This window comes from Anomaloglossus baeobatrachus, chromosome 1 (genome assembly GCF_048569485.1).
Source record: "Anomaloglossus baeobatrachus isolate aAnoBae1 chromosome 1, aAnoBae1.hap1, whole genome shotgun sequence".
In the NCBI taxonomy this organism is placed as follows: Eukaryota; Metazoa; Chordata; class Amphibia; order Anura; family Aromobatidae; genus Anomaloglossus; species Anomaloglossus baeobatrachus.
In genome coordinates, this window is record NC_134353.1 from 635,642,270 (window position 1) to 635,660,584 (window position 18,315).

An 18,315-nucleotide genomic window follows, 5' to 3' on the forward strand; every position below is an offset into this window, starting at 1 on the left:
CTTTTAGAAAAATGCTTGAGTTTCCTATTAACTTCCGTTATACTCAATACACAAATCAAGCCCATCTGAGAATCCAACTGCTTGTTACGAATACCGAGCACCCGAGCATGGTACTGCTCACTCATCACTAGTGCCTTTATATCATTGTCTCTGAAAAGCATAAATGAATTTTTAAAGTTACGTTTCTGATATATATATATTGCTCAATATCATATCTCAATTGTGTCCAACTAATACATATATATGAGATATCTGTGATATTTAATCCTTTGACTATAAGCTGTCTCTCCGTAATTCTCTACAAACATGCATGGCTTGGCGCAGGAGGATAAAGCCAATACCAGATATCTCTCTGACTGAACTTATTTCTTGTGAGATCCAACATGCCTGATCCTTCTGTCAAATACGGAACTGTTGGGCTTGTGCCGTGTCAGCACGGCTTTTATCTGAGTATGTTCAGAGCACAGTATACTGTTTTGCTAGTGTTAAAACTCCCATACTCATTCTACTAACATAGGCAAGACCCACTCAGGTTCGGACAACAGTATAATTTATAGGGGGGCCCCAACTCTGCCCTGACAAATAATAGTGGGGGAGATAAGGACTGGCTTGTCTGATTTTGGATTGCCAATTTGTTTGTTCTACGAATGCTTGGCAGAGGTAGGGCTCCTGTGTATGGGATAGTCGAGTGAGATAGCTTCTAGCAGATCGATTAACCAAACCATCATATGTCCAACATCTATCTAAGGTGAGTTAGTGCTGGTTTACAGTCAAACCCCTCTGCCCAATCTTGAGAAATGTTATACTACAGATGTGTTGACCAATACACATCCATGGCTCTCACAAGTAATGTAATCATTGACACGACATCCTACAGGGCACAAAATGGTCTTATTAGTTCATTGTTCCATATGAAAGTATAACTCACATTTTCTTATCTCCTGCTAGGGCTCCTCACCTTTGTGAATTGTGCATATGTAAAATGGGGTACACGGGTCCAGGATCTCTTCACTTATGCCAAAGTATTGGCACTCATCGCTGTCATCATTGCTGGAATTGTGAAAATCTGCCAAGGTGAGTTACAGTGTACATGGCTTTCTACCTTGGTTGTACGTCCCCACAGTTATCTTTATGACTTAGGCTGGTCATATATTTTAGAGGTACACTCGTTTGGCCTGTAGTTATTGCTCCGACCTCTACATTTACATGCAAGCCCGATCAGACGAACGTGCCGGTGTTCCAAACAGGAATTAAAAGCCACCACACACCTCTGAAGGATATATCTTCTGTTGGAAGAAAAGAACTTTGCATATTAAATGCATTATATCTAAACCTTACTTTTGCCCTGCATCTGCCATCGGGGAAGAGTCCGGACACCATCATACATCAGATAGGCAAACAAGGTGGGCTCGGCCATCATCTATCTTGTATGGCCACCTTTATTGAACTGGAGTTTTATCAACATAGACATATAGGAAGGAAGGAAAGCCATTATCTCACCATGTGTGCTATCATCTTCCATTAAAAGGTACTTTAGTGCAATTGCCTATCTTGTAACAGTTAAACTTGACTCATACAGTTTGAAGGTCGTAAGATTATATAGCAACAACAGCTGTATAACATAAGTCAGATATGGTCAGAATGTCCCTGAAAATGGACGTCACATTACGTTAATTACACAGCCACTGAATACTGTTTGGCACTGTGAACTACGACCCAATGTGATATAACTACAGTCAGCAGATATTACAGTTCACATATTGAACATAGTGCTGCCTTGCAAATCACGCTCAGCATTGCTTCTGCCTCGTCTATATATAAGCACTATTCTATCAACATGTCTTATTGTAAGTTAGTTAAGACAATTATATATCAGTTAAATCCATAATCATTATTCAGTTCAAGTAATTATAGTTCAGGCATGATTAGTAATATGTACTTATTAAATCTTCAAACTGAGAATTAAAGGGGTTATCCCAAACTTTTTTTTATTGTCGTAAATGTGGCTCAGAACTAACAGGCAGGTGGTTGTTAACTACCTGCCTGTTTTGCTTGGGAATGATAACTGTGGGATCAGCCTGCTGTTCCCCTGATTCATTTGACCTCTCATCAACAGAGCAGATCTTCTCCTTCCGGTCCGCTCTGTGGACAGATCATCACTGCAAAAGTCATTGACAATTAGCTCCCCGCAGTTAGACAGCAGGGAGGCGGTTGTCAGTTAGCATGATATTGGCAGAGATGCCCTGTCAACAGAGCCGAGCGGAAGAGAAGACTCTGTCGATGTGATATCATTGGAAGCAGGGGAATTGCCGGTAGGAATGGTCTGTGACTGCTATAACCTGGCAGAGATTGTCCATGGCTAAAACAGGCAGTACATTGTCCTATGTAAACAGGGCATATGCTGCCGAGAATAATGACAGCCAATTGGTATAGAATAATCTAGTACTGATTGTTCTGTGCACATATTAAATGCAGTCTACTTGTGTATGCGAACTATGAAATGGACCGACTATCAGCAAACAAGTAACATCATCAGTCGTTTAGTGCTGTAAGTCTGGTTTGTGATTTCCCGTCTATTGTTTTCCATGGCCATCTGCTAAAGAAAGTGCTAACAGATAACAGGAGGGGAGGCAGGTGGAATGGGGTCAGATGAACACTTTTACCTTCATTTACATGATAAAACAATGGCACAGCTGTGGTATTGTCCAAGGTTTGTATTGTTTTAGGGTGAATAGCCAGATCCCTTTTCTTGACCTTTTTCTGCGGTCACCATTTTGTGCAAAGAATGACAGCAAAGGTATGAGCTTACAGTGGCATAACAGCTGACCCTGTATTGGGTACCAACCTGCCCTGTCTGTACCCAGTTATTTTATTCTGAAAATGCAATTACTGTGATCTTCAGGGCAATACAAAATATTAACCGTGGCAATTAGATGATTGTGGTACATTGGTGATAGAATTGTGCCATTTATTACCCGAGTTTAAAGAGGTTGTCCACTACTTTTACATTGAGGGCATATCCTTAGGTTAGGTCATCAATGTCTGATTGGCTGGGTTCTGACACCCTGCTGTAATGCAAGCAAGGGTAGTGATGAGATTATCGGACTGCAGGCCAGCAAACGCAGTATGCCAGACATACTTTGTGCTAACCGTCACACAACTATACACCCTTATGTGTCGGGGTACTTTTCATTCGCCCTCCAGTCCTGGAGGGGAGGGACTTTGGCAGGGCCGTTCACAGGTGATAATAGCGGGGTGGCTAGTGGCTGGCCACAGAGGCCACAGTAAGATCAAATGCACCAATACCAACAAGGAAAGTAGTAACCACTAAAGAGGTATTAGGGTAGGCTAGGGACAAATCCAAAACCAAAAGACTAGAGCAGAGAACAAACCAGCGGAAACACGAACTACTAACCTTACTACCCAAGCACAACTGAAAATAATCAACACTGACCAGAGGAGATGGTGGGTTTAATTATCCCTATCATGGATCAGCTGACACTGCTGAGGTGACGCCCAGTCTACAGCTTCAACCCAGAGTGGCAAAGGAGGGGGTGAGGAAAATTGAGTGGAAGTAACCTACCACCACCTTGCAGAACCAGGAGACATAGTGTCCCCTATCCTCTGGCAACAGCTGACACTAGAAGACCCGGCGTCCCAGGACCCCTGCACTGCATAATTGCTGGGAGCGATGGTGCCTCGCCTCCCAGCAATACCACAACCTGAAGTTAGTCTCTTAGAGCGGAAAAAGCCAGAGCGAGTACCTGCACTAGTTCTGCCCTCCAGAGGCGACACCCCACACTTCATGACCAGTGAGTAGCAATAAGTGACCCGAGGAAGAGCCGGAGTATACTCCGGAGTGCGAGCACTCACTTGGTTACAGAGTTATGAGAAGGATTAACTCCCCTGACTCCCGGAGACCTGCCATGACGTCCACCAACATGCAAACCGCCAGACCTGACATCCGCACCCCCGCCGATCAGCAGGTCTTGGTGCTGGCTGCAGCAGTAGGTAGCCGGAAATCCTCATTTTTGAGGCTGCCCTGTCAACGCACAGTGACTGCAGCTGAGTACTGGACACCTGTGTCCCATTCAAATCATTAGGATGTGCAGTACCCGGCCGCTATCAGAAGACGGGACAGCTCTGGAACTGAGCAATTCCGGCTGCCGCCGACAGCACAGAGAATGGTTGATCGGCAGGGGTGCGGGGTGTTTGACACTGGCCACTCAGAGATTGATGACCTATCCTAAGGATATGCCATCAATGTAATAGTAGTAGACAACCTCTTTAAGGAAGGAGGGTGCACAATATTGTACTATTTCTACAGCAAGGTGATGTTTTACAGACTAGCTTTACACTCTCACCAAAATAGTTTATTAAACATTATTATTGTTAACATTAAATTCACAGGACAATTAAACAATGATTTGGCTGGGAACAGTGTGTCAACAAAGAGCACATGATCACCCCTTTAACCTTTCAATGATATTTTCCCAGCGGAAAAAACAATGTATGCAATGATTTTTAGTGAATTATTATTGCAGCATCAAAAGTCCCCAAATCTTTCCATTAGGGCACCAGTCTTTTATAGCCATAGGAATGTGGCTTTATCTTATCAGCCCGCCGCTATAGTCACACCATAACACATACCACTGGCTGGGAGATTGCTATAGCCTTAATGTTGCTTTTTCGTCAGTCTAGAGAGAGACGCAGATGTTTCCCTGAACTGACGAATGGACTTTATTTCCTCAAGCTGAATGTTTACTGTAGAGAAGAATCAGCACAATGCCTTGGTATAGGAAATCTCTGCTATTGTTTTCTTTATACATTTCTGTGGTTGGCAATGGTTGAGGAAATCCTTGTTTTATTCTTTATAAACTATCGTAATGAGCAGTGATATGGGAAATATTTGCCATTTTATCCTTATACATTACTCCATTACACATACTTTATGTATCTATTAGGTCACACACAGAATTTTGAAGATGCTTTTGCTGGTTCCTCCTATGACGTAGGGAACATTGCTCTCGCTTTATATTCTGCACTTTTTTCCTACTCTGGATGGGATACTCTCAACTTTGTGACAGAAGAAATTAAGAACCCGGAAAGGTAATGTTTTAAAAATATCTAAGGATAGGTACATGTAGAAAGTAAATGACTATATGTAGCAGTAATGATGAAGAATAGAAGGAAGAAATTGTAACTGGGATTTTGGAGCAAAAGATAAAAAAACTACAAAGTGCCCAATGTAGAACCAGTATTTTGGATATACTCAGGGGTGGACATATCATTGGATCAACATGTGAGCCGCACTTGGGATCAAGAGGTGAGGAGGCCCATTTTTACATCCAAAGTAATGGCAATTTAGCATTTTTATAAGTTTTTGGGCTGAAAAGGGTCCATATATTGTTCTTGCACAGGGGCCCTTTTCTGTTTGTGTCCGCCAATGGATATACCTGACTCTCCACCAAGTGGCACATACAGAATCTACATACACATTTATCTATATAGTAAAATGATTTGGATTCATATGTGGTTGGGTAGAGTATGAAACCCCATAGAGCTGCATGACAGGCACATTGATTTCATCTTTCAATGACTATACTGTGCCAAATATAGTTTTAGTAAAAGTCTTGATCACGTTTCATCAGAAACCGTAATGCAAATCAATATTTACTAACGTATTGTGACAGATGACTGCTTTTCTCATCATTTTATGTATGTTCTCCACAGGAATCTGCCCCTTGCCATTGGGATCTCCATGCCAATTGTGACTGTCATTTACATACTTACTAACGTGGCATATTACACAGTTCTGGACATGCGCTCCATACTGGGAAGTGATGCCGTAGCAGTGGTAAATACACACTATATACCATCTATAGACCAAGTTAGTTTCAGGCCACCTAAGGAAAGAGACCATTCGAGTTCTCTATCTTTTGAGATTTTACATGTTATAATTTAAACTATTGGATGATAATCACTAGGTATAGAAAGATAAGTATATGAGAGATCTCCTCTTGCTTTAGATCTTTAGATCCTCAGATTCTCTGCCTTCATACATGCATTTAAATCAACCCTGGATTCCTATCTTCTCAGACCTTTGCTGATCAGATATTTGGAATATTTAACTGGACGATCCCCCTGGCTGTAGCACTTTCATGCTTTGGAGGGCTGAATGCTTCCATTCTCGCTGCATCAAGGTATTTATTCAGAAAATGTCTTTCAGGTTAACTACAAATACAAAAGTAATGTCAGCATTGTTCATTGTGAAACAAATGGGCAGGTGTTTGAACAGTCTCCAGTGATTGTTTAAGGTGGTTTTCCCCTATGTCTCATAGTGACACTATGATGTCATCTATTTACGGTAGATGTTTTTTATTGGTCATAGGTCCAGAAATATTTGGATCGTGGCCTGATCTTTGTGACTGAGATGTAATTGAAGTGGAGACTTTCAGATTTAATGAAAGGGGTTAAACAAAAATACCCTATGAAACGATTAGGAATTGCAACCATTTTTCTACAAAGTCTCATCATTTCTTGGGCTCAAAAGTAATTTGATAAAATAACTTTACCATAAATAAAATGTTGTAAAGTGCTGCAGAATATGAATAATTAATAATGATGATGATTGTTATTATTATTATTGTTAATTTGTAATACTTTGTAGAGAATTCTTTGTAGGCAATGAATGTCTGAAGTCTGGAAACCATGGACGCCACCAAACAATGGGTTTCCTTCTTTGTAATACTTTGCCGGCCTTTACTACAGTTGACTTCAGTTGTTGCCTGTTTGTGTGAAAAAGGCTCACTACTAGCCGAAACGCATTATTCTACGCCTGTGTGATATGATGGAATAAAGCATAAAAATATTCCAGAAGATTTGGAGTGCCGGTCCTTTGTATTAGTTATACTGTGGATGCCTTCCTTGGACACGTGCACCTTGTATTGTGTTCCGCCTGGAACTTCTGTTTCTTCTTAAATTTTATCTTAAGCATGTGAAATGCATGCTCTATAGGGTTGAGTTCTGGAAATTGACTCGGCCATTGCAGAATATTCAACTTCCTTGCCTTAAAAAACTCCTGTGTTGCTTTCACAGTATGTTTTGGGTCATTGTCCTTCTGTACTGTGAAGTGCCATCCAATCAATCTTGCTACATTTGGTTGCATCTAAGAAGAAAATATAGATCTGTACACTTCAGAATTCATCCAGCTGCTTCTGTCTTCAAGTCACATTATCAATAAACACGAGTATCCCAGAGTCATTGGAAGCCATGCATGCCCATGCTATCATACTGCCTCCACCATGTTTTACAGAGGATGTGGTGTGCTTTGGATCATGAGCTGTTACAAGCGTTTTCCATACTTTCTTCTTCCCATCCTTCTGGTACAGGTTAATCTTAGCTTCATCAGTCCACAGAATGCTTTTCCAGAATTGGGATGGCTTCTTTAGATGGTTTTGGCAAAGTCTAATCTGGCATTCCTATTTTTAAAGCTGATTAATGGTTTGCACCTTGTGGTGAACTTTCTGTATTTGCTGTCATAAAGTCTTCTCTTTATGGTAGATATAGATACTGAAACACCTTTTTACTAGACTTGGTGGATCACTTGGTGGTCACTTGGGTGGATGATGTGAAGGCTTTTTCTTCGCTATTGAAAGAATTCTTCCATCATCCACCACTGTTTTCTTCTGTGGATGTCCAGGTCTTTTTGAGTTTCTAAGCTTACCAATGCGCTCTTTGTTTTCAGAATGTACCAAACTGTTGATTTGACCACTCCTAACATTGGTGATATCTCTGTATGAATTTATTTTTTGTCTTCAGCCTGATGATCTTTTTTTCTCCAATTGAAAGCCTCTTTGACCGCATGTTGTTGTGTCACAGCAGCAGCTTCCAATTGCAAATGCCACACCTGGAATCAGCTCCAGTCCTTTTACCTGCTTAAATGATGATGGATTAATGAGGGAATAGCCCATGCAGCTCATTAAAGAGCTTTTAAGATAATTGCTCAATCACTTTTGGTCCCTTGAAAAAGATGCAGCTACATATTAAAGAGCTGTAATTCCTATTTAAACCCTTACTCCAATTTGGATTTGAATACTCTCAAATTAAAGCTGAAAGTCTATTATTTTAGCCTACATTGTTTATATAACTGCATCTTGATTATGGTTTGGGAAACAGCTAAAATGCCAGAACTTTGGTCACTGTCCAAATATTTCTGCACCAAACTGTACATTATATGGCTGATGGCTGAACTATCTTTCAGTCGATCTTTTCATCGACAACCTTCTCAGCCGACTCTCCCATACCCAGGAGAGCTTGTGCAGCCACTCGCTCCTGTGTTTTCTAAGGGAAAGCTGCCCAGCTAACATATCGGCCAGGCACCGTATGTCTAAGAGAACAATGTGATCAGTAGTCTAAAATCAGACATGTTCAATCGACATTTTCCTCCTGCGGCCATGTCCAGGGAGGTTGGCTACAGTCCCATGGATCTTAAATTTCTGAATAATATGTGCAACTGTAGTCACAGTGTCGCGAGCGGAGGAGGGGACGCTGCGCTCTCCCACTGCTCGGGTCCGGCTGCTGCTGCTGTGGCTGCTGCTCGGAGGTGGCTCGAGCGGTGGGCCGGATCCCGGGGACTCGAGCGGTGTTCCTCGCCCGTGAGTGAAAAGGGGATTTGATTGTGGGGATTGGATATTGTCCGTGACACCACCCACGGTTGTGGTGATATTGGTGACACCACCGCTGCTCTGGACGGGGATCCCGGGAGCGATGACAGGGAGCAGCCTGGATGTTAGTTCTCCCCTCCATGGGCAGGGGGTTGGTTGTCCCGGGGCCCGGTGATGGGGTAGGGATGGATGGCAGGCGGGTTACGGGGCCTGGTGAGGTGCAGGGTCGCGGGGGCAGCGCTGTGTCGCACGGCACGGTGGTACTCACTCAGCCAATGATGAGGACACAGTGCTCAGTAAAACACAGGGCTGGATGGACGGGTCCCACAGACGGCTGCGGTGTTTCTCCCCCCGGAAGGTTGATGGTGACTGCCTTTCCCTGCACCTATGTAACATGTACGGTTCCAATGGGTTCCCACCGGTAACCCGCTCCCCAGCTTGGATGGGTGCTGAAGGAGCCCCTTTTACCCGCAGGCTCTGGCCCTGGGAAGTTTAGCCTTCGCGGTGACTGTGTTTCCCTCTCTCGGTTGGACTGTTGCCTTCTGTCGGGACTTGGCTGCTGGGAAACCCAGGAGGTTCCCTTCGCTAACGGATTTGGCAAATTCACGGCGACTCCTAGCCTTGCCGGGGTCCGTAAGCCCCTGCCGGATGGTGCTGGTTTCTCTTTGCGTACCAGTCCGGTACCGCCGGGCCACCGCCCGTCCACGGTCCTTATGGCTAGCTCCAATAGGCCACTCCTGCAGACGGTCACCACCGTCTGCCAACCTTGCTGATCCGTCCGGGCCACACACCCGGACCAACTTCAGGCTTCTCAACTGCCACTTTCCTCCTTTCTCAACTCTCCTCCAAACTAATCTGCCCTACTTTTCCCGCGTCCCGGACTGTGTACTCCTCGGTGGGCGGGGCCAACCCCCTGGTGTGGACATCAGCCCCTGGAGGGAGGCAACAAGGGTTTTTGTCTGACTTTGGTGTGCCTGACCGGGAGTGTGGGGTGTGCAGGTGTTGTTCTGTGACGTCCTGGCTTGTCCAGGGCGCCACATTCCCCCTTAGTAAAATGCAGACCGTCCGCGGGCTGCCCATCCATCACCGGTTTTATTTTCACAAACTGGAAAAGTAAACAGTAAAACATATTACAAGTATAATAACATCTTCCCACATCGGGAGGTACTTTACTTAAAACGTTACTAAACGGTTACGGCTTCCGCTCTCTCCCACCCAAGTAACCTGGCCCTGATGCTGCCCCTAAGCAAACAGGCAGCACCCCTTGACCCCAGTCCAGCACAAGTTACCCGAGCGGGTTCTGTCATTTTCAGGGGACCCACATCCATGGGGACCCTCTGAAACCCCCAGAGGATCGCCACCGGTTGCGGTAGTGGCGGGCCTGGGCCATCACTTCCCTCCAGGCCCATCCTCCAAATCAGCCTCTCCGGAGGCGGTAACGGTTAAGCCTTAAAACATATTTTATTTACAGACCACAAGTTAGTGGTTGCCCTGCCAGTTCTCGGGCTTGTCCGTAGTAGTTTCTACGCATTTGTTTCAAGGGGTCCCAACGGGGACCAGTTGCCGGCAACGACCGGTGCAAATCAAGGCTTCAAATCAGGTGAACTTCGGTTGATCACTCACTTCTTATCATTCTTTTCAAACTTCTATAACGGTAAACTGGTGGTCCCAACAGGGGACACTTGCAACGGGACTCCGCTGCCATCACTCCGATTCTTCGGTGTCGGCCTCATCCTCCGCCACCAGCATATCAAACATGCAGTGACAGGCCTGCAGTGAAAGGGGTGCCCGGTATCCGTTTCCACCATTGCACGGGGTGTAATAAACCACCGGTTCTCCCACGTAGCGGAGACACTCACTTGCCGCCTCACTTTCAGGGGTGGGCTCAGCACCGGAGCTGGAGTCACTGGAGTCACTATCACTTGTCTCTGTGTCAGGCGGGTTGCCGCCAGCTGCCGCAGCCTCTTGGCTTCCAGTATCCAGCACATCAGATTCTTCCGTGGTAGCGTGGGGCAGTAGGTTAGGTTGATTAACGCTGAGGCGCCCCAGGAATAATGGTAGGGATGATACGAGGGCCGAGACAGGGCCGGGCCCCCAAGCCGCAGTGGCCGGTCCTGGTAGGACATGGGGACGTGGGCTACCGATCGGCTCCGTCACATCTGCTCCCTTCCCATACATTGGGTCAAGTTGCAACCAGCGTTTCCACTTCACTGGTCCACTGCTCCATCATGAGGTATATCTGACTTTGCTGGTGTCGGTGGAACTCAATCACTCGGGCCTTCATCCATGCCACGGTCCCGGACTCGGGGTCTGGCGCAATGACTGCCGGGACTTCTGGCACATTTTCGTTAAGGGGCCGCGGTCCTAGCGGCTCCCACAGGAGCGGTTCAGGGGGTCCTGAGCATCTGCAGCCGACTGGTCCGCCGGGGCGGGTTGGCAGGTATCGCTACCGGTTGGACAGGTAGCGGGCCTAGTGGCGGGGCGGCAGCAGCTAACACGGGTAGCGGGGAGGGAGGCAGGGTGAGCGGGTGCAGGCCGCAGGCTCCTCAGCCGCAGTGGCCGATGCCTCGGGAATACAGGGGCGTGGGTCTCTTACCCGCTCCTCCAAATCCTCTTCCACCTCGCGTCTCCGCATAGCAGCCACCACGTCAGCCATGTCAGTCTCCCACTCCTCCAGGAGGAGCTGCATGTGGGCTTGCAGACGGTTACTCAGCGGGGCGGTCCGGTCTCTTAGCCACATCGCCGTGCCGGGTGCGGGAGCGTCATCGTTGGTAGTCGGACTGTGCATCTTGGTAATGAGGTCTTCCAGGAACCCAGTATCGCCGCAGAGTCCTGGCGTCTCTGCTTTTACAGCCGCGGGCTACATGCGGCCAGACGCCATCAGTCCCCCTTAGTCTCTTTCTGGCTCCTCCTCTACAGGGGCGGGGTTTGGGCCTTCGCGCCTCCACTGCTCGAGGAGACGCTCGAGCGGGAACTTTTCGCGCCCAAAATGGCGGCTTCTGCAAATTTTCGGCCGGACACCTCCGGCGGTAACAAGGCGCACCTCTACCAGACGGCAGAGCGGTTAGATCCTGTTCGTGACGCCAAGTTGTCGCGGGCGGAGGAGGGGACACTGCGCTCTCCCACTGCTCGGGTCCGGCTGCTGCGGCTGCTGCTCGGTGGTGGCTCGGGCGGTGGGCCGGATCCCGGGGACTCGAGCGGCGTTCCTCGCCCGTGAGTGAAAAGGGGATTTGATTGTGGGAATTGGATATTGTCCGTGACGCCACCCACGGTTGTGGTGATATTGGTGACACCACCGCTGCTCTGGACGGGGATCCCGGGAGCGATGACAGGGAGCAGCCTGGATGTTAGTTCTCCCCTCCGTGGGTAGGGGGTTGGTTGTCCCGGGGCCCGGTGATGGGGTAGGGATGGATGGCAGGCGGGTTACGGGGCCTGGTGAGGTGCAGGGTCACGGGGGCAGCGCTGTGCCGCACGGCACGGTGGTACTCACTCAGCCAATGATGAGGACACAGTTCTCGGTAAAACACACGGCTGGATGGACGGCTCCCACAGACGGCTGCGGTGTTTCTCCCCCCCGGCAGGTTGATGGTGACTGCCTTTCCCTGCACCTATGTAACGTGTACGGTTCCAATGGGTTCCCACCGGTAACCCGCTCCCCAGCTTGGATGGGTGCTGAAGGAGCCCCTTTTGCCCGCAGGCTCTGGCCCTGGGAACTTTAGCCTTGGCGGTGACTGTGTTTCCCTCTCTCGGTTGGACTGTTGCCTTCTGTCGGGACTTGGCTGCTGGGAAACCCAGGAGGTTCCCTTCGCTAACGGATTTGACAAATTCACGGCGACTCCTAGCCTTGCCGGGGTCCGTAAGCCCCTGCCGGATGGTGCTGGCTTCTCTTTGCGTACCAGTCCGGTACCGCCGGGCCACCGCCCGTCCACGGTCCTACGGCTAGCTCCAATAGGCCACTCCTGCAGTCGGTCACCACCGTCTGCCAACCTTGCTGATCCGTCCGGGCCACACACCCGGACCAACTTCAGGCTTCTCTACTGCCACTTTCCTCCTTTCTCAACTCTCCTCCAAACTAATCTGCCCTACTTTTCCCGCCTCCCGAACTTTGTACTCCTCGGTGGCCGGGGCCAACCGCCTGGCCCACCCCCTGGTGTGGACATTAGCCCCTGGAGGGAGGCAACAAGGGTTTTTGTCTGACTTTAGTGTGCCTGACCGGGAGTGTGGGGTGTGCAGGTGTTGTTCTGTGACGTCCTGGCTTGTCCAGGGCGCCACAACAGGAACATCAAGCTGCTTGGAGATGGTCTTATAACCTTTTCCTTTAACATGCTTGTCTATAATTTTCTTTCTAATTTCCTGAGACAACTCTTTCCGTTGCTTCCTCTGGTCCATGTTGAGTGTGGTACCCACCATGTCACCAAACAGCACAGTGAGTATCTGTAGCCCTATATACAGGACCACTGACTGATTACAAGATTGTAGACACCTGTGATGCTAATTAGGGGCACACCTTGATTTAACATATCCCTTGTGTCACATTATTTTCAGGGGTACCATCATTTCTGTCCACGCCTATTTCATGAGTTTTATTTTTTAAAATTCTGTGGAAGCATGGTTGAAAGCAATATCTGACTTTCAATTGTTCATTTTCATAGATATTTTTATTTATTAATACTTTTGTCAAATTCAGGATATTTCTGTGACCACTGTGGGTTTTTCTTTGATTAAACAAGGGGTACCAAAATTTTTACCACGTATGTACTAGCGGTTTCAGCAGACATGAATGTGTATGGGTGCCTTTAGCTTAAATATTGAATTAGCTATTTATCTTTGGATATACATTTAGAAGCTCAAAGTCCAGCTAACAATTCTGCAATAATAATAGAGAGATTAGAAAATGTGTAAACTGATCAGAAAAATGGATCGTTTGTCTTGTATGTTTCTTTTGTTCTGGCACTGACATTCCTAGATGTTCATTCGTGTAGTTAGTAAAGTTGTTTTTGTCCTCCCTTTCAGGCTCTTCTTTGTAGGGTCTCGAGAAGGACACCTTCCTGATGCTCTCAGTATGATCCATATGGAGAGGTTCACCCCAATACCAGCCCTGCTGTTTAATGTAAGTGAGCCAGGCAGGATGCCAGCTTCATATACTAAAGCTACTCATGAAATGTTCTGCAGTACCATCAGAAAATTTCTAAAACATGAATATTGAGAGCCCTCACTGGTTAAAAGCTTGGCTGACTGTACGGAAGATGAAAATGTTAAGCTTTTGAGATTACTCAGGTCTCTTCATCAAACATGGATTGATACAATATCTGATGAAGACACCTTTGTTCTTTGCTAAAACTTCATATCTGTCTGAAGAAGAGAAACAAAAAATAGTCCTTCAACTATAATAACTGAATATTCTAAGTTGTCATCTCATTCAGTGTATCCATTACAGTCCTTGTACATCAAAGCCAATTTAATCACCAACCAATTTTGTACTTGGAAAACATTACGTCATTTCTCCTTTGTTGAATAGAAAGTGCAGTTTCTCTAAAATAAAAAGGGCCAACATGGCATCACAAGAGCAAAGGACATCAAATTCAAATTTATAATATGTATGTGCCATGCTAATAATACCAAGAAATTCTTCTAGGTACGTATAGAGTAAATATCATGCATAATACTAGTTGCAAAAAATAAAGTGCTTGTAATCCCAAATAGGTGTTATATCCGAACTATAACTATCTAGTGTGTATCACTTAAGGTGCAATGGCAACTGTAAAGAACACCAGGTATAGGAAACTAGTATCTTTATGTAACCAAAGGTTAAAGTAGGGTCTTATCTGTAAGATACAGTGAAGCTACAATTTAGGTTTTGCTCACCTGGGGGGTTTGTATAAGACATAACCACTGGGAAAATAAATCTGCTGCGGCCCCAGTATCAAGGATCCTTTGTGATAGCTAATAGGAGTGGAAAGGGTTGATTGCCGCGCTGCTGTTTAGTAAAGGTGAATGCTGGATCTTCAATATGTGACTATCCTACGCGTTTCAGAGTAACCTCCCTCATCATATGATGATCCTGATGAAGGATATTACTCTTACTGTATATGTAGCCAAAGGCACTGAGCCAAAATGAAATATACATGAATACTCTCTTCTGCTGTGATACTGACCAGTCAAGACACATGTTTTCGTAAGCCCATATAAATTGATCTGTGCTCACTACAGATGTGCTCATTATTCATGTAAAAGAAACCTAAATCCTAAAGGGGTGGTCTGAAGGCTAAACAAATTTTCAACCAAATCCCTGCTTATTTATTAGGGTAATCTAAACTACTAATATGGTTCCATTAAAAATTCCCTACTGTTCACTAACAACACTCACTGCTATTGAATTTTTTTCCCCTCCTTCCGGTCTGATGATGTTTCATTTGAGAATCCCCATGCAAGATGGGATTTTCAAATGAAGCATCATTGGAAGGCAGAAGCTGCGGCCACTAACAGCACATGCCCTCTTTTTAAAATGAAGCTTCATCAGTATTGCTTGTTTCAGAGGCTGGTCCCTGCACGCTGTCATGGTGCGATGTTGCCGGATCAGACCAGCTGTAATGAGCCAGCAACAGAGCAAAACAGTCAGGGTGGGCTGACAGAATCACTGGCTTTCAGAGACCAGGAGCGGTGATGGCGCCCTTCACCTCCCATCACGCTCTTGGAGATCACGGCGCTATTCACTGGAGGGGAGTCGAGGAGCCTGGTGCCGATCCAGGAGCCCCTTCGGGGATTCTCTGGGGTGGGAGATGCGAAGCACACATCTTGTTTCTCCTCCAGTCCCCAGTAGGAATCTTCACCGATGCAGCAGCTTTTCGGCAGTGGGTGTAGCCGAGTTGCAGCCTACTTCCGGTGCGAGGCCTTCTGGTTCCTGGACCTGTCCTCTGATGACCCCTGATGCCAGCCAGGGGTCGAGCCCAGCATTACAGTCGGAGGGGGGTTGCGGTCAGAACAGTTGCCCTGTGAGCATGCAGCGTCCCAGATTACAACTGGCCTAGTTGGAGTCGGTTGTGTTTCCTTTACTGGTGGGTCCTCTCGGCGTGCAGCAGGATCAAGGGATCGAACTGTGGAGGTTGAGATCCAGGCAGTGGTGACCAGGGAGTTTAACTGTAGACAATGTCAGTCGGTACCTTCTCCGGATACCCCTGGGCTTGTCTGCGATGCCAGGACCCATGTATCCAGTGGAGAAGACAGCGAGCTGTCCCCTGCAATGTCTGCACATGAGGACACACCACCAGTGAATGTTACGGCTAACCCGAGAACACCTCTGAGGCAGCCTGGTGAGCAGAACACAACTGTCATTGATTTACCTGTTGTGGGGAATTTTGATATTGGTGATGGTGTTAGGAATATGGCATTAGCGTCGTGGGATAGGCAGGACCCTAATGCTGGGTCTTTGGATTTGTGGGGTCTGTTTTTGGGTCTATTACAGGATTTGTTGGCGGAACGGTTAAGGTCTGGTAATTCACAATTTCCTGTAAGAGCCCCTAGTCCGGACTAGCAAGGGGGGGGTGAGGGGGGGTCTTCATTGGCAGTTACTGAATCCAGTTTTAAGCATAAATAGAAGGAAGATGAAGTAGTGCGCTTAGATGATCGGATAGGAGTGAGGTTTACGTTTGTTTTGACAACCCTTTGGGGGTGCATTTAAAGCAGGATGTTAGAGAAGAATTTGGAGGGGGGAGTATGTTGAAATTTTCTCACTACTTCCTTTTAGGCCTCTCTCACATGTCCGTGAAAAACCACGTACGTTTTTCACGGACGTGTCAGAGGTGCGTGTTTATTGCCTACGTGTGTTCTCCTTGTGTTATCCGTGATAACACACGGAGAACGGGAACTTTCTACTCACCTGTCCCTGGCGTCGCTGTCCGTGGTGCTGATCTTCGGTCTCCGGTCCTGCCGACTCCCCGCTGCTGCTGCTTCCGGCCGCAGTGAAGTGAATATTCAATGAGCATAATGAGCGGCGGTCGGCAGCAAGTGACAGCAGCGGCAGAGACAGCAGGGCAGGAGAAGGTGAGTGAAGGTTTGTTGTTTTTTTTTGCGTGTCACACGGAACACATTCGTGTGGTCCGTTTGCATTACGTGTGACACGTTTGCGTTCTGTGTGACACCCGTGATGCTGGAGAGAAAACTGACATGTCGGCGTGAGAAACACACGGACACACGTAAGTATGGAACGGACACACGTTCCGTGCGCAAATACTTACGTGTGTCCAAAACCATAGAAATACCTAGGTCTACGTACGTGTCTCCGGTACGTGAGAAAACTGCCAAACACGTACCGGAGGCACGTACATGTGAAAGAGGCCTTAAAATGTTTAATTTGGATAAGGTGAAGCCTAACAATTCTAAGAAACAGAAGGAGGAGAAACATCGGTATCGGTTAATTTCGAGGATGTTTTACAACTGTTGCAGGTGTTCACAATTCTGGCGAATGGGATGGGGGAAAAAAAGTCTGAGAATTGTTCTCCCTTGTTTGGTTACATGGGTACGATTGGTGAGACTTACAGAGCTGTACGTGGCATAGCTTGGCTTAGATATGATGAACAATCTCAACAGCGTAAAGCTATGAGGTAGAGCGAGGGTTGAGACCATAGGAACAAGTCCCTGTGGATGCACCTGATGACGGCTCCATCTTTGCAGCCCTTTTGGGGGGTTTCTAGCACAACAAGTGGATCTTCGGCATCTCAAAGGAAAGGATTTACTTGGCAGCATAATGAGAGACAGTGCAAACTTGGGGCCTTGTGTAAGTTCAGACACAAGTGTTCCTGTTGTGGGGGGAGTCACAGTCTGTCAAAGTGTTTTAAGAAGACAAAAGGAAAGTCTGGAGTGGGTGCTGGAAAAAGGGAAGGCTCCAGTGAAACTCGCAGCAATGGTCCTCTCTTTAAGTAGGTATTTAAATTTAGAAGCTGCACTTCTAATTGAGTCTGGTTTTTCAGGTTTTCAGGATTCAGTTTGATCCTAATGCGGGCGTCACACAAAATGATCTATCGTGCGATGCATCGTCGGGGTCACGGTTTTCGTGACGCACTTCCGGAATCGTTTGCGATGTCGTTTCATGTGACACCTCCGAGCGACGCAGAATCGCTCACAAATCGTGAGTCGTGTACTCGTCGCTTATTTTTAAAAATCGTTTATTTTTATTTGCGCCGGTTGTTCATCGTACCCGGGGTAGCACACATCGCTCCGTGTGACACCCCGGGAACGATGAACACAGCTTACCTGCGTACCGCGGCACCTGCCGGTTATGCGGAAGGAAGGAGGTGGGCGGGATGTTTACGTCCCGCTCATCTCCGCCCCTCCGCTTCTATTAGCCAGCGGCTGTGTGACGTCGCTGTGATGCCAAACGTCCCTCCCCCTTCAGGAAGAGGATGTTCGCTGCCCACAGCGAGGTCGCTCAGCAGGTAAGTACGTGTGACGGCGGTTTAACGAGTTTGTGTGACACGGGCAGCGATTTGCCCGTGACGCACAAATGACAGGGGCGGATACGATCGCGCGATAGATCGTACCGTGTGACGCCCACATAAGGCTCCAGTTTTCAGGCTAGATAATTTGAAGTCGGCAAGGGAAAATCCAGAGGTTGCGAGTGAGAAAGTAGCCAAAGAAATGGACTTTGGTTGTA

The 18,315-nt window shown here is 47.0% G+C and overlaps 1 protein-coding gene across 2 annotated transcripts in view; it reads left to right on the forward strand.

The window, feature by feature from the left end:
• SLC7A7 (solute carrier family 7 member 7) overlaps nt 1-18,315 on the forward strand; it is a 77,643-nt gene that overhangs the window by 36,621 nt on the left and 22,707 nt on the right. For both annotated transcript variants that reach the window (XM_075319464.1, XM_075319457.1), the window contains exons 3-7: nt 949-1,074; nt 4,965-5,109; nt 5,734-5,857; nt 6,100-6,203; nt 13,680-13,776. In XM_075319464.1, coding sequence (XP_075175579.1) covers nt 949-1,074; nt 4,965-5,109; nt 5,734-5,857; nt 6,100-6,203; nt 13,680-13,776 — 596 coding nt within the window. The remainder of the gene's footprint in view (nt 1-948; nt 1,075-4,964; nt 5,110-5,733; nt 5,858-6,099; nt 6,204-13,679; nt 13,777-18,315) is intronic.